Source organism: Oncorhynchus kisutch, linkage group LG1 (genome assembly GCF_002021735.2).
Source record: "Oncorhynchus kisutch isolate 150728-3 linkage group LG1, Okis_V2, whole genome shotgun sequence".
NCBI classification, from domain to species: Eukaryota; Metazoa; Chordata; class Actinopteri; order Salmoniformes; family Salmonidae; genus Oncorhynchus; species Oncorhynchus kisutch.
This window is the reverse complement of record NC_034174.2, coordinates 10,606,151-10,633,649: the sequence shown is the minus strand read 5'-3', so window position 1 is coordinate 10,633,649 and position 27,499 is coordinate 10,606,151. Positions and strand designations below refer to the sequence as shown.

Below are 27,499 nucleotides of genomic sequence, written 5' to 3'. Positions count from 1 at the left end.
AAAATGATAAGAACCTATAATTACTGAACTGTATCCCAAAACAGTTTACATCAGACAGTTATTCAGATGGTCCCAGAGGGTAGATAGTTTTCTATATTCTTCAAGCCTTGTCTTAATGGACACTCTCCCTAGGTCTCCCTTGTTCCATTTATGAAAGAAGGGGTGTATTCTGTTTTCTATTCTGCAGTTAATAGACCATTTTAGCTGTTTGGTGCTTTGGTCATGGGATCTTTTGTCCTCTGTTGGCGTCTGCCTGCCTGCATGTCTGTCTGCATGCCTGTCTGGCTGCCTGTCTGCATGCCTGTCTGGCTGCATGCCTGCTATCCTGTCTGCATGCCTCCCTGCCTGTCTGCATGCCTCCCAGCCTGTCTGCATGCCTCCCTGCCTGTCTGCATGCCTCCCTGCCTGTCTGCATGCCTCCCAGCCTGTCCGCATGCCTCCCTGCCTGTCTGCATGCCTCCCTGCCTGTCTGCATGCCTCCCAGCCTGTCTGCATGCCTCCCCGCCTGTCTGCATGCCTCCCAGCCTGTCTGCATGCCTCCCAGCCTGTCTACATGCCTCCCCGCCTGTCTGCATGCCTCCCAGCCTGTCTGCATGCCTCCCTGCCTGTCTGCATGCCTCCCCGCCTGTCTGCATGCCTGTCTGCATGCCTCCCAGCCTGTCTGCATGCCTCCCTGCCTGTCTGCATGCCTCCTCGCCTGTCTGCATGCCTGTCTGCATGCCTCCCTGCCTGTCTGCATGCCTGTCTGCATGCCTCCCAGCCTGTCTGCATGCCTGTCTGCCTGTCTGCATGCCTCCCAGCCTGTCTGCATGCCTGTCTGCCTGTCTGCATGCCTCCCAGCTTGTCTGCATGCCTTCACTTCCCCTTTAAATGAATACACAGCCACACCTCACAACACAACTCTGCTTCTCCTTTAAATGAATACACAGCCACACCTCACAACACAACTCTACTTCCCCTTTAAATGAATACACAGCCACACCTCACAACACAACTCTACTTCCCCTTTAAATGAATACACAGCCACACCTCACAACACAACTCTGCTTCTCCTTTAAATGAATACACAGCCACACCTCACAACACAACTCTACTTCCCCTTTAAATGAATACACAGCCACACCTCACAACACAACTCTGCTTCTCCTTTAAATGAATACACAGCCACACCTCACAACACAACTCTGCTTCCCCTTTAAATGAATACACAGCAACACCTCACAACACAACTCTGCTTCCACTTCTAGAGCTTGGGACTATATGGTACTCTCTGTATTTTTGTCAAAATGTAGTTATTGCTATAGCCTTGTTCTGTACCTATATAGTACTCTAAATACACAAATTCATGTTGTTAAGTTCAAAAGAAAACAAGATTTAAAAAATTGCTGACACCATTAAAACCTCGGAACTTAAAAGCCAATTATCTCTGAATCATATTTTTCAGATATAACCTTACTAAGTTCTCACCTTTCATGTCTAAGCTAAGGACAGGACTCTGGTAATACATTAGCCTTCACCTGTCTGAAAGAATATACCCCCCCCCCCCACCCCCCATGAATAACTTTGCCTGAGCCTCTAGTGCCCAATGAATAATCTAAATTCATTAATTTGTGTCATATTTTCTGAATCCAAAAATTTGCAGCAAAGCTGGTTGGAGGCATGTGATATTGACAGCAGCTTGACACAGACAGGCGGATGCCATTAGGCAGGTGTCACTGCTTGGGTTATTGCCTCTCTGCAGCAGTGGAAATGTTGAAGGGAAAATATAATACATGTTTTTCGGAGCGTGGCCAAGAAGATATCTGGGGGGGATAGATGCAGAGAGAGGCAAAGATGTGCACATTACTGTCACACTGATTGGCTCTGGGCTCAGATATGCATGTTTGTGAATGGCTGGTTACTGATTGGCTCTGGGCTCAGATATGCATGTTTGTGAATGGCTGGTTACTGATTTAGAAGTAACGGACCCGGGTTCGATCTCAGACCGTGACCGGGTGACCCATGTGGCGGGGCCTCCCGAGTGGTGCTAGAGGCATCACTACAGACCGGGGTTCGATCTCAGGCTGCCGTGACCGGGTGACCCATGTGGCGGGGCCTCCCGAGTGGCGCAGCGGTCTAACTGCATCGCAGTGCTAGAGGCATCACTACCTGACCCGGGTTCGATCTCAGGCTGCCGTGACCGGGTGACCCATGTGGCGGGGCCTCCCGAGTGGTGCTAGAGGCATCACTACAGACCCGGGTTCGATATCAGGCTGCCGTGACCGGGTGACCCATGTGGAGGGGCCTCCCGAGTGGCACAGCGGTCTAACTGCATCGCAGTGCTAGAGGCATCACTACAGACCCGGGTTCGATCTCAGGCTGCCGTGACCGGGTGACCCATGTGGCGGGGCCTCCCGAGTGGCGCAGCGGTCTAACTGCATCGCAGTGCTAGAGGCATCACTACAGACCCGGGTTCTATCTCAGACTGCCGTGACCGGGTGACCCATGTGGCGGGGCCTCCCGAGTGGTGCAGCGGTCTAACTGCATCGCAGTGCTAGAGGCATCACTACAGACCCGGGTTCGATCTCAGGCTGCCGTCAGCGGGTGACCCATGTGGCGGGTCCTCCCGAGTGGTGCAGCGGTCTAACTGCATCGCAGTGCTAGAGGCATCACTACAGACCCGGGTTCGATCTCAGACTGCCGTGACCGGGTGACCCATGTGGCGGGGCCTCCCGAGTGGCGCAGCGGTCTAACTGCATCGCAGTGCTAGAGGCATCACTACAGACCCGGGTTCGATCTCAGGCTGCCGTGACCGGGTGACCCATGTGGCGGGGCCTCCCGAGTGGCGCAGCGGTCTAACTGCATCGCAGTGCTAGAGGCATCACTACAGACCCGGGTTCGATCTCAGGCTGCCGTGACCGGGTGACCCATGTGGCGGGGCCTCCCGAGTGGCGCAGCGGTCTAACTGCATCGCAGTGCTAGAGGCATCACTACAGACCCGGGTTCGATCTCAGGCTGCCGTGACCGGGTGACCCATGTGGCGGGGCCTCCCGAGTGGCACAGCGGTCTAACTGCATCGCAGTGCTAGAGGCATCACTACAGACCCGGGTTCGATCTCAGGCTGTCGTGACCGGGTGACCCATGTGGCGGGGCCTCCCGAGTGGCGCAGCGGTCTAACTGCATCGCAGTGCTAGAGGCATCACTACAGACCCGGGTTCGATCTCAGGCTGCCGTGACCGGGAGACCCATGTGGCGGGGCCTCCCGAGTGGCGCAGCGGTCTAACTGCATCGCAGTGCTAGAGGCATCACTACAGACCCGGGTTCGATCTCAGGCTGCCGTGACCGGGTGACCCATGTGGCGGGGCCTCCCGAGTGGCGCAGCGGTCTAACTGCATCGCAGTGCTAGAGGCATCACTACAGACCCGGGTTCGATCTCAGACTGCCGTGACCGGGTGACCCATGTGGCGGGGCCTCCCGAGTGGCGCAGCGGTCTAACTGCATCGCAGTGCTAGAGGCATCACTACAGACCCGGGTTCGATCTCAGGCTGCCGTGACCGGGTGACCCATGTGGCGGGTCCTCCCGAGTGGTGCAGCGGTCTAACTGCATCGCAGTGCTAGAGGCATCACTACAGACCCGGGTTCGATCTCAGGCTGCCGTCAGCGGGTGACCCATGTGGCGGGTCCTCCCGAGTGGTGCAGCGGTCTAACTGCATCGCAGTGCTAGAGGCATCACTACAGACCCGGGTTCGATCTCAGACTGCCGTGACCGGGTGACCCATGTGGCGGGGCCTCCCGAGTGGCGCAGCGGTCTAACTGCATCGCAGTGCTAGAGGCATCACTACAGACCCGGGTTCGATCTCAGGCTGCCGTGACCGGGTGACCCATGTGGCGGGGCCTCCCGAGTGGCGCAGCGGTCTAACTGCATCGCAGTGCTAGAGGCATCACTACAGACCCGGGTTCGATCTCAGGCTGCCGTGACCGGGTGACCCATGTGGCGGGGCCTCCCGAGTGGCGCAGCGGTCTAACTGCATCGCAGTGCTAGAGGCATCACTACAGACCCGGGTTCGATCTCAGACTGCCGTGACCGGGTGACCCATGTGGCGGGGCCTCCCGAGTGGCGCAGCGGTCTAACTGCATCGCAGTGCTAGAGGCATCACTACAGACCCGGGTTCGATCTCAGGCTGCCGTGACCGGGTGACCCATGTGGCGGGGCCTCCCGAGTGGCACAGCGGTCTAACTGCATCGCAGTGCTAGAGGCATCACTACAGACCCGGGTTCGATCTCAGGCTGTCGTGACCGGGTGACCCATGTGGCGGGGCCTCCCGAGTGGCGCAGCGGTCTAACTGCATCGCAGTGCTAGAGGCATCACTACAGACCCGGGTTCGATCTCAGGCTGCCGTGACCGGGAGACCCATGTGGCGGGGCCTCCCGAGTGGCGCAGCGGTCTAACTGCATCGCAGTGCTAGAGGCATCACTACAGACCCGGGTTCGATCTCAGGCTGCCGTGACCGGGTGACCCATGTGGCGGGGCCTCCCGAGTGGCGCAGCGGTCTAACTGCATCGCAGTGCTAGAGGCATCACTACAGACCCGGGTTCGATCTCAGACTGCCGTGACCGGGTGACCCATGTGGCGGGGCCTCCCGAGTGGCGCAGCGGTCTAACTGCATCGCAGTGCTAGAGGCATCACTACAGACCCGGGTTCGATCTCAGGCTGCCGTGACCGGGTGACCCATGTGGCGGGGCCTCCCGAGTGGCACAGCGGTCTAACTGCATCGCAGTGCTAGAGGCATCACTACAGACCCGGGTTCGATCTCAGGCTGTCGTGACCGGGTGACCCATGTGGCGGGGCCTCCCGAGTGGCGCAGCGGTCTAACTGCATCGCAGTGCTAGAGGCATCACTACAGACCCGGGTTCGATCTCAGGCTGCCGTGACCGGGAGACCCATGTGGCGGTGCACAATTGGCCCAGCGTTGTCCGGGTTAGAGGAGGGTTTGGCCGGCTGGGATGTCCTTGTCCCATTGTGCTCTAGCGACTCCTTGTGGCGGGCCGGGTGCGTGCATGTTGACTTCGTTCTCCAGTTGTACGGTGTTTCCTTCCGACACATTGGTGCGGCTGGCTTCCGGGTTAAGGGAGCAGTGTGTCACTGCGGTTTGGCAGGGTTGTGTTTCTGAGGATGCATGACTCTTGACCTTCGCCTCTCCCGAGTCCGTAGATAGTAACTACCAATTGGATACCATGAAAAAGGGGTCAAAATTAACAAAAATAATTCTAATAATAACAAGACAGGGTGACCACTGATGGGTTTTGGCTGACCTTTCTGTTACATGTCTCATTTAAACTCGCTGACCAAGCTATAGCGGAAAGTTTAGGCTTAATTTGCATTTCTGATCACATTGAGTTGGGCAGATGGTTAATTAATATGTTAATGATTTCTCTCTAATCAGTCCAGGGCGAATCTGAACTTCAACTGAGTCACGCACTGATGTCAATAAGGGAATTAGGATTCACCCTGCTGGTTTCTTTCTAGTGGGTTGCCACACTCAGAATGTTCCACAAGCTGTGTCAGAGATACAGCGGCTGTGGGAAGAAGATATATTTTTCATCAGTCGCAGAGCATGTTTACAGTAAGGACAGATGCAGGTATCAGAGCATGTTTACAGTAAGGACAGATGATAGGATCAGAGCATGTTTACAGTAAGGACAGATGAGGGTATCAGAGCATGTTTACAGTAAGGACAGGTAAAGGTATCAGAGCATGTTTACAGTAAGGACAGATGAAGGTATCAGAGCATGTTTACAGTAAGGACAGGTGAGGGTAGTAGGGAATGTTTACAGTAAGGACAGGTGAGGGTAGTAGGGAATGTTTATAGTAAGGACAGGTGAGGGTAGTAGGGAATGTTTACAGTAAGGACAGAGGAAGGTAGCAGAGCATGTTTACAGTAAGGACAGGTGAGGGTAGTAGGGAATGTTTACAGTAAGGACAGAGGAAGGTAGTAGGTCATGTTTACAGTACGGACAGGGGAAGGTAATAGAGCATGTTTACAGTAAGGACAGAGGAAGGTAATAGAGCATGTTTACAGTAAGGACAGAGGAAGGTAGTAGGGAATGTTTACAGTAAGAACAGAGGAAGGTAGTAGGTAATGTTTACAGTAAGGACAGGGGAAGGTAATAGAGCATGTTTACAGTAAGGACAGAGGAAGGTAATAGAGCATGTTTACAGTAAGGACAGAGGAAGGTAATAGAGCATGTTTACAGTAAGGACAGAGGAAGGTAGTAGGGAATGTTTACAGTAAGAACAGAGGAAGGTAGTAGGTAATGTTTACAGTAAGGACAGGGTAGGTAGTAGGTAATGTTTATAGTAAGGACAGAGGAAGGTAGTAGGGAATGTTTACAGTAAGGACAGAGGAAGGTAGTAGGGAATGTTTACAGTAAGGACAGAGGAAGGTAATAGAGCATGTTTACAGTAAGGACAGAGGAAGGTAATAGAGCATGTTTACAGTAAGGACAGATGCAGGTATCAGAGCATGTTTACAGTAAGGACAGATGATAGGATCAGAGCATGTTTACAGTAAGGACAGATGAGGGTATCAGAGCATGTTTACAGTAAGGACAGGTAAAGGTATCAGAGCATGTTTACAGTAAGGACAGATGAAGGTATCAGAGCATGTTTACAGTAAGGACAGGTGAGGGTAGTAGGGAATGTTTACAGTAAGGACAGGTGAGGGTAGTAGGGAATGTTTATAGTAAGGACAGGTGAGGGTAGTAGGGAATGTTTACAGTAAGGACAGAGGAAGGTAGCAGAGCATGTTTACAGTAAGGACAGGTGAGGGTAGTAGGGAATGTTTACAGTAAGGACAGAGGAAGGTAGTAGGTCATGTTTACAGTACGGACAGGGGAAGGTAATAGAGCATGTTTACAGTAAGGACAGAGGAAGGTAATAGATCATGTTTACAGTAAGGACAGAGGAAGGTAGTAGGGAATGTTTACAGTAAGAACAGAGGAAGGTAGTAGGTAATGTTTACAGTAAGGACAGGGGAAGGTAATAGAGCATGTTTACAGTAAGGACAGAGGAAGGTAATAGAGCATGTTTACAGTAAGGACAGAGGAAGGTAATAGAGCATGTTTACAGTAAGGACAGAGGAAGGTAGTAGGGAATGTTTACAGTAAGAACAGAGTAAGGTAGTAGGTAATGTTTACAGTAAGGACAGGGTAGGTAGTAGGTAATGTTTATAGTAAGGACAGAGGAAGGTAGTAGGGAATGTTTACAGTAAGGACAGAGGAAGGTAGTAGGGAATGTTTACAGTAAGGACAGAGGAAGGTAATAGAGCATGTTTACAGTAAGGACAGAGGAAGGTAATAGAGCATGTTTACAGTAAGGACAGAGGAAGGTAGTAGAGCATGTTTACAGTAAGGACAGAGGAAGATAGTGTGGCAGTAACAGTAATGATCAGGATGGGGATGCTGAGGAGGGCAGTAACACCTTGGAGGCCTGAGACTAAATCTGCTGACACACTGTGAAGTGTAGGCTAGGTTAGGTACTGTACCGGAGACATACAGTGTACTGTACTGGGAGTCTGTCCAGCTGAGGTGAGAAACAGGGCAGTGTGTTTTTGTTGCGTGTGGGTGCGTGTGCGTGCGTGGAGCTTTGGCGGTTTCAAGGTCAAATACCTAGTAGGGAATTATGTGTGTGTGTGATAATTATCATCCTCTCTCTCTCTCTCTCTCAACCCTCCATCTTTCAACCCATCTCAGCGCCCAGAGCTATGCCCTGTGTTGTGTCTGTTATTGAAACAGAGCATAGTGTTGTGAGAAATAACCCAGAGAGACCAGCATGTCTTTCGGTCAGCTATGTTGTTGTTTAGTGGTTATACAGTATGTACTGTACACTGAGTTACATCCGACCCCAGGGTGTCACGCCTTGGTCATAGTATTTTGTGTTTGTGTTTTCGCTATATATTTGGTCAGGCCAGGGTGTGACATGGGTTTATTTTGTTGTGTTTCGTATTGGGGTTTGTAGGCATTGGGATTGTGGTTGATTAGGGGTGTGTCTAGTGTAGGCTTGGCTGCCTGAGGCGGTTCTCGATCAGAGTCAGGTGATTCTCGTTGCCTCGGATTGGGAACCGTATTTAGGTAGCCTGAGTTTCACTTTGTATTTGGTGGGTGATTGTTCCTGTCTCTGTGTAGTGTTCACCAGATAGGCTGTAATTAGGTTGGTGGGTGATTGTTCCTGTCTCTGTGTAGTGTCACCAGATAGGCTGTAATTAGGTTGGTGGGTGATTGTTCCTGTCTCTGTGTAGTGTTCACCAGATAGGCTGTAATTAGGTTGGTGGGTGATTGTTCCTGTCTCTGTGTAGTGTTCACCAGATAGGCTGTAATTAGGTTGGTGGGTGATTGTTCCTGTCTCTGTGTAGTGTTCACCAGATAGGCTGTAATTAGGTTGGTGGGTGATTGTTCCTGTCTCTGTGTAGTGTTCACCAGATAGGCTGTAATTAGGTTGGTGGGTGATTGTTCCTGTCTCTGTGTAGTGTTCACCAGATAGGCTGTATTAGGTTGGTGGGTGATTGTTCCTGTCTCTGTGTAGTGTTCACCAGATAGGCTGTATTAGGTTGGTGGGTGATTGTTCCTGTCTCTGTGTAGTGTTCACCAGATAGGCTGTAATTAGGTTGGTGGGTGATTGTTCCTGTCTCTGTGTAGTGTTCACCAGATAGGCTGTAATTAGGTTGGTGGGTGATTGTTCCTGTCTCTGTGTAGTGTTCACCAGATAGGCTGTATTAGGTTGGTGGGTGATTGTTCCTGTCTCTGTGTAGTGTTCACCAGATAGGCTGTAATAAGTTTCACGTTCCGTTTGTTGTTTTTTGTATTTATAAGTTATTTCATGTGTCACTTTTTTTCATTAAAGTTATGAGTAACCACCACGCTGCATTTCGGTCCGACTCTCTTTCAACAAACAAAGAACGCCGTTACACAGGGCTTATATATATATATATATATATACAGAGCATTCGGAAAGTATTCAACATTTTGTTACTTTACAGCCTTATTCCAAATTTGCTTAAATAATTATCTCTCCCCCCCCCCCCCCCCCATCAATCTACACATAATACTGCGTAATGACAAAGCAAAAACTGGTTCTTAGACATTTTTGCAAATGCAAAATATTCAAACCCTTTACTCAGTACTTTGTTGAAGCACCTTTGGCAGCATTACAGCAGTGAGTCTTCTTGGTTATGATGCCTCAAGCTTGGCACACCTGTATTTGGGGAGTTTTTCACATTCTTCTCTGCAGATCCTCTCAAGCTCTGGCAGGTTGGATGGGGAGAGTTGCTGCACAGCTATTCCCAGGTCTCTTCAGAGATGTTCGATCGGGTTCATGTCCAGGCTCTGGCTGGGCCACTCAAGGACATTCAGAGACTTCAGAGGCATTGTCTAGGTTGTTGTCCTGTTTGAAGGTGAACCTTCTCCCCAGTCTGAGCGCTCTGGAGCAGGTTTTCATCAAAGATCTCTCTGCACTTTGATCCATTCATCTTTCCCTTGATCCGGACTAGTCTCTCTGTCCCTGCCGCTGAAAAACATCCCCACAGCATGATGCTGCCACCACCATGCTTCTCCGTAGGGATGGTGCCAGGTTTCCTCCAGACGTGACGCTTGGCATTCAGGACAAAGACTTCATTCTTGGTTTCATCAGACCAGAGAATCTTGTTTCTGATGGTCTGAGAGTCTTTAGGAGCCTTTTGGCAAACTCCAAGCAGGCTGTAATGTGCCTTTTACTGAGGAGTGGCTTCCGTCTGGCCACTCTACCATAAAGGCTGATTGGTGGAGTGCTGCAGAGATGGTTGTCCTTCTGGAAGGTTCTCCCATCTCCACAGAGGAACTCTGTGGCCATCGGGTTCTTGGTCACCTCTCTGACCAAGGCCCTTCTCCCCTGATTGCTCAGTTTGGCTGGGCGGCCAGCTCTAGGAAGAGTCTTGGTGGTTTCAAACTTCTTCCATTTAAGAATGATGGAGGCCACTGTGTTCTTGTGGACCTTTAATTCAATGCTGCAGAAATGTTTTGGCACCCTTCTCCAGATCTGTGCCTCGACACAATCCTGTCTCGGTGCTCTAGGGACAATTCCTTCGACCTCATTGCTTGGTTTTTGCTCTGACATGCACTGTCAACTGTGGGACCTTAAATAGACAGGTGTGTGCCTTTCCAAATCATGCAAATCCAATCAATTTAATTTACCACAGGTGGAATCCAATCAAGATGTAGAATCATCTCAAGGATGATTCTAAAAATGTCAACCTGTTTTTTTGTTTTGTCATTATGGGGTATTGTGATGTCATTATGGGGTATTGTGATGTCATTATGGGGTATTGTGATGTCATTATGGGGTATTATGATGTCATTATGGGGTATTGTGATGTCATTATGGGGTATTGTGATGTCATTATGGGGTATTGTGATGTCATTATGGGGTATTGTGTGTAGATTTATGAGGAAACAACATGTATTTAATCCATTTGTAAATAAGGCTGTAAAGTAACAAATGTGGGAAAAGTCGAGGGCTCAGAATACTTTCCCAATGCACTGTACACACACACACACAGGAAGGGAACAACTACATTAATACCAATGCACTGTACACACACACACACAGGAAGGGAACAACTACATTAATACCAATGCACTGTACACACACAGGAAGGGAACAACTACATTAATACCAATGCACTGTACACACACACAGGAAGGGAACAACTACGTTAATACCAATGCACTGTACACACACACAGGAAGGGAACAACTACATTAATACCAATGCACTGTACACACACACAGGAAGGGAACAACTACATTAATACCAATGCACTGTACACACACACAGGAAGGGAACAACTACATTAATACCAATGCACTGTACACACACACAGGAAGGGAACAACTACATTAATACCAATGCACTGTACACACACACAGGAAGGGAACAACTACATTAATACCAATGCACTGTACACACACACAGGAAGGGAACAACTACATTAATACCAATGCACTGTACACACACACAGGAAGGGAACAACTACATTAATACCAATGCACTGTACACACACACAGGAAGGGAACAACTACATTAATACCAATGCACTGTACACACACACAGGAAGGGAACAACTACAATAATACCAGCCTATGCCATTTGGCCATCGCTCATTCAGGTAGTTGTTGTGAAATTGTTAGGTTAGATTACTTGTTAGATATTACTGCATGGTCGGAACTAGAAGCACAAGCATTTCGCTACACTCGCATTAACATCTGCTATCCATGTGTATGTGACTGATTGATTTCGATTTGATTGTCACCTGCATCCCTGTCCTACCAAGGTTACCATGGTGATGTTAATGTCCTGACCTTCATGTATGGTTTGAATCACGTTCACCTCGGCTCAAATATAATTTTGTAATATGATAAACCTTAATGAATGTACCCATCTATAGTATAGGTCTACACACTGAACCAATATCATAATGTACCCATCTATAGTATAGGTCTACACACTGAACCAATATCATAATGTACCCATCTATAGTATAGGTCTACACACTGAACCAATATCATAATGTACCCATCTACAGTATAGGTCTACACACTGAACCAATATCATAATGTACCCATCTATAGTATAGGTCTACACACTGAACCAATATCATAATGTACCCATCTACAGTATAGGTCTACACACTGAACCAATATCATAATGTACCCATCTACAGTATAGGTCTACACACTGAACCAATATCATAATGTACCCATCTATAGTATAGGTCTACACACTGAACCAATATCATAATGTACCCATCTATAGTATAGGTCTACACACTGAACCAATATCATAATGTACCCATCTATAGTATAGGTCTACACACTGAACCAATACACATGTGGTACCCATGTGTGAAGGGCTTGTTGGGTCTGAAAGCATAGCATGGTTAGTTAATGTAATGGGTATGGTTAGTTAATGTAATGGGTATGGTTAGTTAATGTAATGGGTATGGTTAGTTAATGTAATGGTATGGTTAGATAATGTAATGGGTATGGTTAGTTAATGTAATGGGTATGGTTAGATAATGTAATGGGTATGGTTAGTTAATGTAATGGGTATGGTTAGATAATGTAATGGGTATAGTTAGTTAATGTAATGGGTATAGTTAGTTAATGTAATGGGTATGGTTAGTTAATGTAATGGGTATAGTTAGTTAATGTAATGGGTATGGTTAGTTAATGTAATGTAATGGGTATAGTTAGTTAATGTAATGGGTATAGTTAGTTAATGTAATGTAATGGGTATAGTTAGTTAATGTAATGGGTATAGTTAGTTAATGTAATGGGTATGGTTAGTTAATGTAATGGGTATAGTTAGTTAATGTAATGGGTATAGTTAGTTAATGTAATGGGTATAGTTAGTTAATGTAATGGGTATAGTTAGTTAATGTAATGGGTATAGTTAGTTAATGTAATGGGTATAGTTAGTTAATGTAATGGGTATAGTTAGTTAATGTAATGGGTATAGTTAGTTAATGTAATGGGTGGGTATAGTTAGTTAATGTAATGGGTGGGTATAGTTAGTTAATGTAACTGGTATAGTTAGTTAATGTAATGGGTATAGTTAGTTAATGTAATGGGTATAGTTAGTTAATGTAATGGGTATAGTTAGTTAATGTAATGGGTGGGTATAGTTAGTTAATGTAATGGGTATGGTTTAGTTAATGTAATGGGTATAGTTAGTTAATGTAATGGGTGGGTATGGTTAGTTAATGTAATGGGTATGGTTAGTTAATGTAATGGGTATAGTTAGTTAATGTAATGGGTATAGTTAGTTAATGTAATGGGTGGGTATAGTTAGTTAATGTATGGGTGGGTATAGTTAGTTAATGTAATGGGTATAGTTAGATAATGTAATGGGTATGGTTAGTTAATGTAATGGGTGGGTATAGTTAGTTAATGTAATGGGTATGGTTAGTTAATGTAATGGGTATAGTTAGTTAATGTAATGGGTATAGTTAGTTAATGTAATGGGTATAGTTAGTTAATGTAATGGGTATAGTTAGTTAATGTAATGGGTGGGTATAGTTAGTTAATGTAATGGGTTATAGTTAGTTAATGTAATGGGTGGGTATAGTTAGTTAATGTAATGGGTATAGTTAGTTAATGTAATGGGTATGGTTAGTTAATGTAATGGGTATGGTTAGTTAATGTAATGGGTATAGTTAGTTAATGTAATGGGTATAGTTAGTTAATGTAATGGGTATGGTTAGTTAATGTAATGGGTGGGTATAGTTAGTTAATGTAATGGGTATAGTTTAGTTAATGTAATGGGTATGGTTAGTTAATGTAATGGGTGGGTATAGTTAGTTAATGTAATGGGTATGGTTAGTTAATGTAATGGGTATAGTTAGTTAATGTAATGGGTATAGTTAGTTAATGTAATTGGTATAGTTAGTTAATGTAATGGGTATGGTTAGTTAATGTAATGGGTATGGTTAGTTAATGTAATGGGTATGGTTAGTTAATGTAATGGGTATGGTTAGTTAATGTAATGGGTATGCTTAGTTAATGTAATGGGTGGGTATAGTTAGTTAATGTAATGGGTATAGTTAGTTAATGTAATGGGTATGGTTAGTTAATGTAATGGGTGGGTATAGTTAGTTAATGTAATGGGTATGGTTAGTTAATGTAATGGGTATGGTAGTTAATGTAATGGGTATAGTTAGTTAATGTAATGGGTATAGTTAGTTAATGTAATGGGTATAGTTAGTTAATGTAATGGGTATGGTTAGTTAATGGTAATGGGTATGGTTAGTTAATGTAATGGGTATAGTTAGTTAATGTAATGGGTATGGTTAGTTACTGTAATGGGTATAGTTAGTTAATGTAATGGGTATAGTTAGTTAATGTAATGGGTATAGTTAGTTAATGTAATGGGTGGGTATAGTTAGATAATGTAATGGGTATAGTTAGTTAATGTAATGGGTATAGTTAGTTAATGTAATGGGTATGGTTAGTTAATGTAATGGTATAGTTAGTTAATGTAATGGGTGGGTATAGTTAGATAATTAATGGGTATAGTTAGTTAATGTTAATGGGTGGGTATAGTTAGATAATGTAATGGGTATAGTTAGTTAATGTAATGGGGTGGGTATAGTTAGATAATGTAATGGGTATAGTTAGTTAATGTAATGGGTATAGTTAGTTAATGTAATGGGTATGGTTAGTTAATGTAATGGTATAGTTAGTTAATGTAATGGGTATAGTTAGTTAATGTAATGGGTGGGTATGGTTAGATAATGTAATGGGTATAGTTAGTTAATGTAATGGGTATAGTTAGTTAATGTAATGGGTATAGTTAGCTATGTAATGGGTAATGGTTAGTTAATGTAATGGTATAGTTAGTTAATGTAATGGGTATAAGTTAGTTAATGTAATGGGTGGGTATGGTTAGTTAATGTAATGGGTGGGTATAGTTAGTTAATGTAATGGTATAGTTAGTTAATGTAATGGGTATGGTTAGTTAATGTAATGGGTGGGTATAGTTAGTTAATGTAATGGGTATAGTTAGTTAATGTAATGGGTATGGTTAGTTAATGTAATGGGTATGGTTAGTTAATGTAATGGGTGGGTATAGTTAGTTAATGTAATGGGTATGGTTAGTTTAATGTAATTGGGTATGGTTAGTTAATGTAATGGGTGGGTATAGTTTAGTTAATGTAATGGTAAGTAGTTAGTTAATGTAATGGGTATGGTTAGTTAATGTAATGGGTATGGTTAGTTAATGTAATGGGTGGGTATAGTTAGTTAATGTATGGGTATGGTTAGTTATGTAATGGTATAGTTAGTTAATGTAATGGGTATAGTTAGTTAATGTAATGGTATAGTTAGTTAATGTAATGGGTATAGTTAGTTAATGTAATGGGTATAGTTAGTTAATGTAATGGTATAGTTAGTTAATTAATGGGGTATAGTTAGTTAATGTAATGTAATGGGTATAGTTAGTTAATGTAATGGGTATAGTTAGTTAATGTAATGGGTATAGTTAGTTAATGTAATGGGTATAGTTAGTTAATGTAATGGTATAGTAGGTTAATGTTATGGGTATAGTTAGTTAATGTAATGTAATGGGTATAGTTAGTTAATGTAATGGGTATAGTTAGTTAATGTAATGGGTATAGTTAGTTAATGTAATGGGTGGGTATGGTTAGTTAATGTAATGGGTGGGTATGGTTAGTTAATGTAATGGGTATAGTTAGTTAATGTAATGGGTATGGTTAGTTATGTAATGGGTATAGTTAGTTAATGTAATGGGTATAGTTAGTTAATGTAATGGGTATAGTTAGTTAATGTAATGGGTATAGTTAGTTAATGTAATGGGTATGGTTAGTTAATGTAATGGGTATGGTTAGTTAATGTAATGGGTGGGTATAGTTAGTTAATGTAATGGGTATAGTTAGTTAATGTAATGGGTATAGTTAGTTAATGTAATGGGTATGGTTAGTTAATGTAATGGGTATGGTTAGTTAATGTAATGGGTGGGTATAGTTAAGTTAATGTAATGGGTATGGTTAGTTAATGTAATGGGTATGGTTAGTTAATATAATGGGTATAGTTAGTTAATGTCAGGGTATAGTTAGTTAATGTAATGGGTATAGTTAGTTAATGTAATGGGTATAGTTAGTTAATGTATGGGTATGGTTAGTTAATGTAATGGTATAGTTAGTTAATGTAATGGGTATAGTTAGTTTAATGTAATTGGGTATAGGTTAGTTAATGTAAGGGTATAGTTAGTTAATGTAATGGGTATAGTTAGTTAATGTAATGGGTATGGTTAGTTAATGTAATGGTATAGTTAGTTAATGTAATGGGTGGGTATAGTTAGTTAATGTAATGGGTATAGTTAGTTAATGTAATGGGTGGGTATAGTTAGATAATGTAATGGGTATAGTTAGTTAATGTAATGGGTGGGTATAGTTAGTTAATGTAATGGTATAGTTAGTTAATGTAATGGGTGGGTATAGTTAGATATGTAATGGGTATGGTTAGATAATGTAATGGGTATAGTTAGTTAATGTAATGGGTATAGTTAGATAATGTAATGGGTATGGTTAGTTAATGTAATATGTGTGGTTTCATTAATGTAATGAGTTTGAAAGCGTAGCATGGTTAGATAATGTATTGCTCTCTATTTCTCCCTCTGTTCCAGTACGTTACCTGTTGAAGAACAACGTCAGTCCAGACCTGTGTAACGAGGACGGTCTCCACTGCTCTGCACCAGGTGAGTGTCCGTCTGGAGAGTCACTGGACCACTGCAGAGTCTAAAAATAAGGTCGTAATTCAGTCATTGTTGATGGTGTCTTTTTCCACGTTGTGCTCTCAGTAAAGGTCAGTACATACACAGGCGTCGTACACAGGCGTCGTACACAGGCGTCGTACACAGGCGTCGTACACAGGCGTCGTACACAGGCGTCGTACACAGGCGTCGTACGTAAATCACATTTTATTGGTCACATACACGTGTTTAGCAGATGTTATTTGCGGGTGGACCACCAAGCCGTAAGACTCCTGGTAATCAGGTAATCAAATGGCTACCCAGACTTTTTGCATTGTTCCCCCCCCCAACCCCTCTTTTACGCTGCTGCTGCTCTCTGTCCATCATATATGCACAGTCACTTTAACCATATCTACATGTACATACTACCTCAATCAGTCTGACTAACAGGTGTCTGTATGTAGCCTCTCTACTGTATGTAGCCTCTCTACTATATATAGCCTCTCTACTGTATATAGCCTCTCTACTGTATATAGCCTCTCTACTGTATGTAGCCTCTCTACTGTATATAGCCTCTCTACTGTATATAGCCTCTCTACTGTATATAGCCTCTCTACTGTATATAGCCTCTCTACTGTATATAGTCTCTCTACTGTATGTAGCCTCTCTACTGTATGTAGCCTCTCTACTGTATGTAGCCTCTCTACTGTATATAGTCTCTCTACTGTATATAGTCTCTCTACTGTATATAGCCTCTCTACTGTATGTAGCCTCTCTACTGTGTATAGCCCCTCTACTGTATATAGTCTCTCTACTGTATATAGTCTCTCTACTGTATGTAGCCTCTCTACTGTATATAGCCCCTCTACTGTATATAGCCTCTCTACTGTATATAGTCTCTCTACTGCATATAGTCTCTCTACTGTATATAGCCTCTCTACTGTATATAGCCTCTCTACTGTATATAGTCTCTCTACTGTATATAGTCTCTCTACTGTATGTAGCCTCTCTACTGTATATAGCCCCTCTACTGTATATAGCCTCTCTACTGTATATAGTCTCTCTACTGTATATAGCCTCTCTACTGTATATAGTCTCTCTACTGTATATAGCCTCTCTACTGTATATAGCCTCTCTACTGTATATAGTCTCTCTACTGTATATAGCCTCTCTACTGTATATAGCCTCTCTACTGTATATAGCCTCTCTACTGTATATAGCCTCTCTACTGTATGTAGCCTCTCTACTGTATATAGCCTCTCTACTGTATGTAGCCTCTCTACTGTATATAGCCTCTCTACTGTATATAGCCTCTCTACTGTATATAGTCTCTCTACTGTATATAACCTCTCTACTGTATATAGTCTCTCTACTGTATGTAGCCTCTCTACTGTATATAGTCTCTCTACTGTATATAACCTCTCTACTGTATATAGTCTCTCTACTGTATGTAGCCTCTCTACTGTATATAGCCTCTCTACTGTATATAGTCTCTCTACTGTATATAACCTCTCTACTGTATATAGTCTCTCTACTGTATGTAGCCTCTCTACTGTATATAGCCTCTCTACTCTATATAGCCTCTCTACTGTATATAGTCTCTCTACTGTATATAGTCTCTCTACTGCATATAGTCTCTCTACTGTATATAGCCTCTCTACTGTATATAGTCTCTCTACTGTATATAACCTCTCTACTGTATATAGTCTCTCTACTGTATGTAGCCTCTCTACTGTATGTAGCCTCTCTACTGTATATAGCCTCTCTACTGTATATAGCCTCTCTACTGTATATAGCCTCTCTACTGTATATAGTCTCTCTACTGTATGTAGCCTCTCTACTGTATGTAGCCTCTCTACTGTATATAGCCCCTCTACTGTATATAACCTCTCTACTGTATATAGCCTCTCTACTGTATATAGCCTCTCTACTGTATATAGTCTCTCTACTGTATGTAGCCTCTCTACTGTATATAGCCCCTCTACTGTATATAACCTCTCTACTGTATATAGCCCCTCTACTGTATGTAGCCTCTCTACTGTATATAGTCTCTCTACTGTATATAGCCTCTCTACTGTATATAGTCTCTCTACTGTATGTAGCCTCTCTACTGTATATAGCCCCTCTACTGTATATAACCTCTCTACTGTATATAGCCCCTCTACTGTATGTAGCCTCTCTACTGTATATAGTCTCTCTACTGTATATAACCTCTCTACTGTATGTAGCCTCTCTACTGTATATAGCCCCTCTACTGTATATAGCCTCTCTACTGTATATAGCCCCTCTACTGTATGTAGCCTCTCTACTGTATATAGCCCCTCTACTGTATATAGCCTCTCTACTGTATATAGCCTCTCTACTGTATATAGCCTCGCTACTGTATATAGCCTCTCTACTGTATATAGCCTCTCTACTGTATGTAGCCTCTCTACTGTATATAGCCTCTCTACTGTATATAGCCTCTCTACTGTATATAGTCTCTCTACTGTATATAACCTCTCTACTGTATATAGTCTCTCTACTGTATGTAGCCTCTCTACTGTATATAGTCTCTCTACTGTATATAACCTCTCTACTGTATATAGTCTCTCTACTGTATGTAGCCTCTCTACTGTATATAGCCTCTCTACTGTATATAGTCTCTCTACTGTATATAACCTCTCTACTGTATATAGTCTCTCTACTGTATGTAGCCTCTCTACTGTATATAGCCTCTCTACTCTATATAGCCTCTCTACTGTATATAGTCTCTCTACTGTATATAGTCTCTCTACTGCATATAGTCTCTCTACTGTATATAGCCTCTCTACTGTATATAGTCTCTCTACTGTATATAACCTCTCTACTGTATATAGTCTCTCTACTGTATGTAGCCTCTCTACTGTATGTAGCCTCTCTACTGTATATAGCCTCTCTACTGTATATAGCCTCTCTACTGTATATAACCTCTCTACTGTATATAGCCTCTCTACTGTATATAGCCTCTCTACTGTATATAGTCTCTCTACTGTATGTAGCCTCTCTACTGTATATAGCCCCTCTACTGTATATAACCTCTCTACTGTATATAGCCCCTCTACTGTATGTAGCCTCTCTACTGTATATAGTCTCTCTACTGTATATAGCCTCTCTACTGTATATAGTCTCTCTACTGTATGTAGCCTCTCTACTGTATATAGCCCCTCTACTGTATATAACCTCTCTACTGTATATAGCCCCTCTACTGTATGTAGCCTCTCTACTGTATATAGTCTCTCTACTGTATATAACCTCTCTACTGTATGTAGCCTCTCTACTGTATATAGCCCCTCTACTGTATATAGCCTCTCTACTGTATATAGCCCCTCTACTGTATGTAGCCTCTCTACTGTATATAGCCCCTCTACTGTATATAGCCTCTCTACTGTATATAGCCTCTCTACTGTATATAGCCTCGCTACTGTATATAGCCTCTCTACTGTATATAGCCTCTCTACTGTATATAGCCTCTCTACTGTATATAGCCTCTCTACTGTATGTAGCCTCTCTACTGTATATAGCCTCTCTACTGTATATAGCCTCTCTACTGTATATAGCCTCTCTACTGTATATAGCCCCTCTACTGTATATAGTCTCTCTACTGTATATAGCCTCTCTACTGTATATAGCCTCTCTACTGTATATAGCCTCTACTGTATATAGCCTCTACTGTATATAGCCTCTCTACTGTATATAGCCTCTCTACTGTATATAGCCTCTACTGCATATAGCCTCTCTACTGTATATAGCCTCCCTACTGTATATAGCCTATACAGGCAGAGACATATAGCCTCTCTACTGTATATAGCCTATACAGGCAGAGACATATAGCCTCCCTACTTTTATTTTTCACTGTCTTTTGACTCTTGTTTTTATTTGTTTACTAATCTATTGTTCACCTAACACACTTTTTTTAACTTACAAATTGCACTGTTGGTTAGAGCCTGTAAATAAGCATTTCACTGTAAGGTCTACACCTGTTGTATTCGGCACGTGACAAATACACTTGTGACACGTGACAAATAAACTGATTTGACTTCGAAATGCTTGTGTCATACACAGGCATCATACACAGGCATCATACACAGGCATCTGGGTAGAAGTCAGTCAGACCGTAGGTCCAAGCTCACACTGTTCACCCCCTGTCTCTCCCTGTCTCTCCTGTCTCTCCCTGTCTCCCCCTGTCTCTCCCTGTCTCCCCCTGTCTCTCCAAGCTCACACTGTTCACCCCCTGTCTCCCCCTGTCTCTCCCTGTCTCTCCTTGTCTCTCCAAGCTCACACTGTTCACCCCCTGTCTCCCCCTGTCTCTCCCTGTCTCTCCCTGTCTCTCCCTGTCTCTCCCTGTCTCTCCCTGTCTCTCCAAGCTCACACTGTTCACCCCCTGTCTCTCCCTGTCTCTCCCTGTCTCTCCAAGCTCACACTGTTCACCCCCTGTCTCTCCCTGTCTCCCCCTGTCTCTCCCTGTCTCTCCCTGTCTCTCCCTGTCTCTCCAAGCTCACACTGTTCACCCCCTGTCTCTCCCTGTCTCTCCCTGTCTCTCCCTGTCTCCCCCTGTCTCTCCCTGTCTCCCCTGTCTCTCCCTGTCTCTCCCTGTCTCCCCTGTCTCCCCCTGTCTCTCCCTGTCTCTCCCTGTCTCTCCCTGTCTCCCCCTGTCTCTCCCTGTCTCCCCCTGTCTCTCCCTGTCTCTCCCTGTCTCCCCTGTCACTCCAAGCTCACACTGTTCACCCCTCTGTCTCTCCCTGTCTCTCCCTGTCTCCCCCTGTCTCTCCCTGTCTCTCCCTGTCTCCCCCTGTCTCCCCTGTCTCTCCTGTCTCTCCCTGTCTCCCCCTGTCTCTCCCTGTCTCCCCCTGTCTCTCCCTGTCTCTCCCTGTCACTCCAAGCTCACACTGTTCACCCCTCTGTCTCTCCCTGTCTCTCCCTGTCTCCCCCTGTCTCTCCCTGTCTCTCCCTGTCTCCCCCTGTCTCTCCCTGTCTCTCCCTGTCTCCCCCTGTCTCCCCCTGTCTCCCCTGTCTCTCCCTGTCTCCCCCTGTCTCTCCCTGTCTCTCCCTGTCACTCCAAGCTCACACTGTTCACCCCTCTGTCTCTCCCTGTCTCTCCCTGTCTCTCCCTGTCTCCCCCTGTCTCTCCCTGTCTCTCTCTCTCTCTCTCTCTCTCTGTCTCTCTCTCTCTCTCTCTCTCTCCCCCTACTCCTCTCTCTCTCTTTCTCTCTCTCTGTCTCTCTCTCTCTCCTCTCTCTTCTCTCCACCCACTCCTCTTCTCTCTTCCTCTCTCTGTCTTCTCTCCCCTACTCCTCTTCTCTCTCTCTCTCCTCCCTCTCTCTCTTCTCTCCCCCTCCTCCTCATCTCTCTCTCTTCTCTCCTCTATCTCTCTCCTCCCTCTCTCTCTTATCTCCCCCTACTCCCCTCTCTCCTCTCTTCTTCAAATCAAATGTTATTGGTCACATACACATGTTCAGAAGATGTTATTGCAAGTGTAGTGATATGCTTCTAGATCCGACAGTGCAGCAGTATCTAACAGGTAATATCTAACACATTCCACAACAAAACCTAATACACACAATCTAGTAAAGGAATGTGATGAGAATATATAAGTATAAAATATATGGATGAGCAGTGACAGAGTGGCTAAGGTGCAATAGATAGTAAAGAATAGATAGTGAAGGATACAGTATACATTATATACATATGAGATGAGTAATGTGAGATATGTAAACATTATTAAAGTGGCATTATTAAAGTTACTAGTGATCCATTTATTAAAATGGTCAGTGATATCAAGTCTGTAGGTAGGCAGCCGCCTCTCTGTGCTAGTGATGGCTGCTTAACAGTCTGATGGCCTTGAGATTGAAAACCATCTTCTACCTCTCTGTCCCAGCTCTGATGCACCTGTACTGACTTCACCTTCTGGATGGTAGTGAGGTGAACAGGAATTGGCTCTGGTGGTTATTGTCCTTGATGATCTTTTTGGCCTTCCTGTGACATCGGCACCACTCTCTGGAGAGCCCTGCGGTTGAAGGCGGTGCAGTTTCTGTACCAGGCGGTGATACAGCTTGAAAGGATGCTCAAAATTGTGCATCTGTAGAAGTTTGTGAGGGTTTTTGGTGACAAGCCAACATTTTTCTGCCTCCTGAGGTTGAAGAGGCGCCTTCTTCACCACACTGTCTGTGTGTGTGGACCATTTCAGTTTGTCCGTGATGTGTACGCCGAGGAACTTAAAACTTTCTACCCTCTCCACTACTGTCCTGTCGATGTGGATGGGGGGGTGCTCCCTCTGCTGTTTCCTGAAATCTCCTTTGTTTTGTTGACGTTGAGTGTGAGGTTATTTTCTTGACACCACACTCCGAGGGCCCTCACCTCCTCCCTGTAGGCCGTCTCGTCGTTGTTGGTAATCAAGCCTACCACTGTAGTGTCGTCTGCAAACTTGATGATTGAGTTGGAGGCGTGCATGGCCACTCAGTCGTGGGTGAACAGGGAGTTCAGGAGAGGGCTGAGAACGCACCCTTGTGGGGCCCCAGTGTTGAGGATCAGCGGGGTGAAGATGTTGTTACCTACCCTCACCACCTGGGGGCGGCCCGTCAGGAAGTCCAGGACCAAGTTGCACAGGGCGGGGTCAAGACCCAGGGTCTCGAGCTTGATGACGAGTTTGGAGGGTACTATGGTGTTAATTAAATGCGGAGCTGTAGTCGATGAACAGCATTCTCACACAGGTATTCCTCTTATCCAGTTGGGTTAGGGCAGTGTGCAGTGTGATTGCATCGTCTGTGGACCTATTGGGGCGGTAAGCAAATTGGAGTGGGTCTATGGTGTCAGGTAGTGTGGAGGTGATATGGTCCTTGACTAGTCTCTCAAAGCACTTCATTATAACGGAAGTGAGTGCTACGGGGCGGTAGTCGTTTAGCTCAGTTACCTTAGCTTTCTTGGGAACAGGAACAATGGTGGCCCTCTTGAATCATGTGGGGACAGCAGATTGGGATAAAGATTGATTGAATATGTCCGTAAACACACCAGCCAGCTGGTCTGCGCATAGTCTGAGGATGTGGCTGGGGATGCCGTCTGGGCCTGGCTGGGCCTGCCGTCTGGGCCTGCAGCCTTGAGAGGGATGAAACGTTTAAATGTTTTGCTCACGTCGGCTGCAGTGAAGGCCATGTCAGTGGCACTGTATTGTCCTCAAAGCGAGCAAAGAAGTTGTTTAGTCTCAAACTTAATTTCCTGGGAGATGTTGAATGTGAAGTGAAGAGGGAGCGACTAGACTTTTTCGGGGGTTTATATGTTCCGCTGGTCTGTCAGCAGCATAGAAATGAAGTGAATCATTCCATTACTATGGTCAGCAACTCACCTCAAAGTGTGTGTTCTTAATGTCTCTGTACCATGGGGTGTCATGTGTAGACTGAGGGGACTGGGCCTCACCACAGGAGCACATTATTCTGTACCATGGGGTGTCATGTGTAGACTGAGGGGACTGGGCCTCACCACAGGAGCACATTATTCTGTACCATGGGGTGTCATGTGTAGACTGAGGGGACTGGGCCTCACCACGGGAGCACATTATTCTGTACCATGGGGTGTCATGTGTAGACTGAGGAGACTGGGCCTCGCCACGGGAGCACATTATTCTGTACCATGGGGTGTCATGTGTAGACTGAGAGGACTGGGCCTCACCACAGGATCACATTATTCTGTACCATGGGGTGTCATGTGTAGACTGAGGGGACTGGGCCTCACCACAGGAGCACATTATTCTGTACCATGGGGTGTCATGTGTAGACTGAGGGGACTGGGCCTCACCACAGGAGCACATTATTCTGTACCATGGGGTGTCATGTGTAGACTGAGGGGACTGGGCCTCACCACAGGAGCACATTATTCTGTACCATGGGGTGTCATGTGTAGACTGAGGGGACTGGGCCTCACCACAGGAGCACATTATTCTGTACCATGGGGTGTCATGTGTAGACTGAGGGGACTGGGCCTCACCACAGGAGCACATTATTCTGTACCATGGGGTGTCATGTGTAGACTGAGGGGACTGGGCCTCACCACAGGAGCACATTATTCTGTACCATGGGGTGTCATGTGTAGAGAAAGAGATTATTATATATATATACATTAAATCCCAGAAAATAACATGAAAGTATCATACAATAACTTACATCCAATTGTGGTTCTCTGGACATGCGTGAGGAACACACACTAGCTTTGTGTTATTCTCAACCTGCTGCAGAGACTGTGAAAGTCCTTGTGTTAGAGGGAACTTGTGGGGGCGTTATTGTTTTATAATTTAGCCTTCCTCTTTTGATGAATGTTGACGTGTTTCCTATCTAGTCAGGATCTGAACTACTAGAGTCAATGAAACAGTCAGTCATGTGACACCAAGCTACTGCACCTCTATATAAGCTGTGGTGTGTGTGTGTGTGTGTGCATGCGTGCGTGCGCGAGTGTGTGTGTGTGTGTGTGTGTGCGTGTGTGCGCGAGTGTTTGTGTGTGTGTGTGTGTGTGTGTGTGTGTGTGTGTGTGTGTGTGTGTGTGTGTGTGTGTGTGTGTGTGTGTGTGTGTGTGTGTGTGTGTGAACTGTCTGACAGCGACAAAGGCCCACGGTGTTGGTAGGGCTAGGTGAGGTAAATTATAGCTACAGTGGAAAAACGTTTCTTTTTAAACAAAGTACCGGGAAGTAACTATTGTTACCACACTATCTCTTATCAATACCAGGGAAATACTAGTGGAAACAGTCATGTAAAATACATGAGTAGGCCTACCAAATATTTTAATAATACACCCCTAGTAACTGGTTGAAAATGTAGTTAAACCTGGTTTACAATATCAATGTTGCATTTGTATTCTCATGATTGGATAAACTCTCAATCTGCTGTTTGTGAGCACAAACCCAACCATGTCCATGGCAAAATAATTGCCCGTTGTCTGGATAACACGCTTGGCTAGCCCACCGTTACTATTACCATAAGAACCATCTTTAATACCCACATATTTGAGCCCACATGCTAGCTTTTAGGCTAATCTCCCTAACCTTCCCCTGTAATTCTCCTGTAGCCCACTGTAGCCCTCTCCCACCACTAAGACAATGAATGAACCTGGGAAGGAAATAATGTGTCTTTCATAACTCCCCATGCAAAGTTTTTAGACATGAAGGCCTGCCCCACAAAGGGACTGATTATGATTAACAACCCTGGCTGTGTTACCGGGCCCTGGCTGGGAAGGCTGGTGGAGAGAGGAATGCTGGTGGAGAGAGGAGAGGCAGGAGGCTGGTGGAGAGAGGAAGGCTGGTGGAGGGGGGAGAGAGGAAGGCTGGTGGGGGGTGGAGAGGCAGGAGGCTGGTGGAGAGAGGAAGGCTGGAGGAGAGAGGAGAGGCAGGAGGCTGGTGGAGAGAGGAAGGCTGGTGGAGAGAGGAGAGGCATGGGGCTGGGAGAGAGAGGCTGGCTGGAGGAGAGAGGAGAGGCAGGGGCTGGGAGAGGGAGCAAGGCTGGGGGAGAGAGGAGAGATCAAGGCTGGGGGAGAGAGGAGAGAGATCAAGGCTGGGGGAGAGAGGAGAGATCAAGGCTGGGGGAGAGAGGAGAGATCAAGGCTGGGGGAGAGAGGAGAGATCAAGGCTGGGGGAGAGAGGAGAGAGAGCAAGGCTGGGAGCGAGAGGAGAGAGAGCAAGGCTGGGGGAGAGAGGAGAGAGAGCAAGGCTGGGGGAGAGAGGAGAGAGAGCAAGGCTGGGAGAGAGAGGAGAGAGAGCAAGGCTGGGAGAGAGGAGAGAGAGCAAGGCTGGGGGAGAGAGGAGAGAGAGCAAGGCTGGGGGAGAGAGGAGAGAGAGCAAGGCTGGGGGAGAGAGGAGAGAGAGCAAGGCTGGGAGCGGTCCTTGTGGGGACCTAAAATGTTTTTCCATTCAAAATCCCACTTTCCTTAAACCCCCTAACCCTACATTTTTACCCATACCATAACCCTAACCTTAACCATAACCCTAACCTTAACCTAACCCTAACCTTAACCTTAACCTGTAACCCTAACCTTAACCTTAACCCTAACCTTAACCTAGTGTGGTATCACTTCAGATAAGACTGAATACTGTTTCCACTAGTATTTCCCTGGTATTGATAAGAGATAGTGTGGTAACAATAGTTACTTCCTGGTACTTTCAGTAAAAAAAAAAAAAAAACGTTTTTCCACTGTAGCTATACTTTACGTTACCTCACCTAGCCCTACCGACACCGTGGGCCTTTGTCGCTTCATCTCTTCTGCTGTCAGACAGTTCTCTATTTCACACACACGAATACACAGACACACAGGAAGTACAGAAACAAGCACCGCCAGCTCTACTTCAATGTGTCATAACTGTTGTTCTGCTTCTCAAGACCGATAAGGAAGTTATTAAGTTAGTCTCTCATAGACAGTCAGACAGAAGGGGAATATCCCCTGAGGACACACAGACGTCTACTTCTAGCTCCTCTACCGTAGAGTTATGGGTTATATACCTTACGTCTTTTGTCATTTGAAGGTTTGCTATATAGAATGTCTGATCTCTATGCTCTTTGTCTATCTTCTGTCTCTGTAGCTGTCCCTGTACAGCCTGTCACAATGCCACTTCTCCATAACATTAGCTAGCTCCAATTATTTCTGATGGAGAAAACTTCTTTTTACAACGCGTGTTGGCTTTGATGGAAAACCTCCGTTCGCACCCTATAATCACACTGTCGGTCGAGCTGGAGAAGTGTGTTCCTTTTCTCTTATTATGTTTCAGTTTTAGTACATCCTGCTCTTAAGAACAAACACAACCCACACAGTAGTGGAGAACTCCAGAAGTTACATCGCTGTCTCATGTATTCTTTACGAATCTCTGTGGACTACACTGTTTTATAAAAACATTTCTAACTTAGATTTGAGATTCAGAGATTCTAAAGGGCCTAGTTACATCAAGGCACACAGCTCACGTATGTGTACCTTTTTTCTTAAAACAATCTGTTGTAAACCTCCCTATGTGTTGTAAACCTCCCTATGTGTTGTAAACCTCCCTATGTGTTGTAAACCTCCCTATGTGTTGTAAACCTCCCTATGTGTTGTAAACCTCCCTATGTGTGGTAAACCTCCCTATGTGTTGTAAACCTCCCTATGTGTGTACTGAATTTCTCTGAGACCAAATGAGGAAAATACTCCTGGCCCTTTTTCAATAGAGCATTCATTTTCATAAATTGGTTTTTGAATAGT

The 27,499-nt window shown here is 44.9% G+C and overlaps 1 protein-coding gene across 1 annotated transcript in view; it reads left to right on the top strand.

Annotated features, from left to right (window-relative positions):
* LOC109899709 (protein phosphatase 1 regulatory inhibitor subunit 16B-like) overlaps positions 1 to 27,499 on the top strand; it is a 181,031-nt gene that overhangs the window by 113,080 nt on the left and 40,452 nt on the right. Inside the window, 2 exon segments of the mRNA XM_031825888.1 lie at positions 16,214 to 16,269; positions 16,271 to 16,285. Of these exon segments, the coding sequence (XP_031681748.1) occupies positions 16,214 to 16,269; positions 16,271 to 16,285 (71 nt within the window).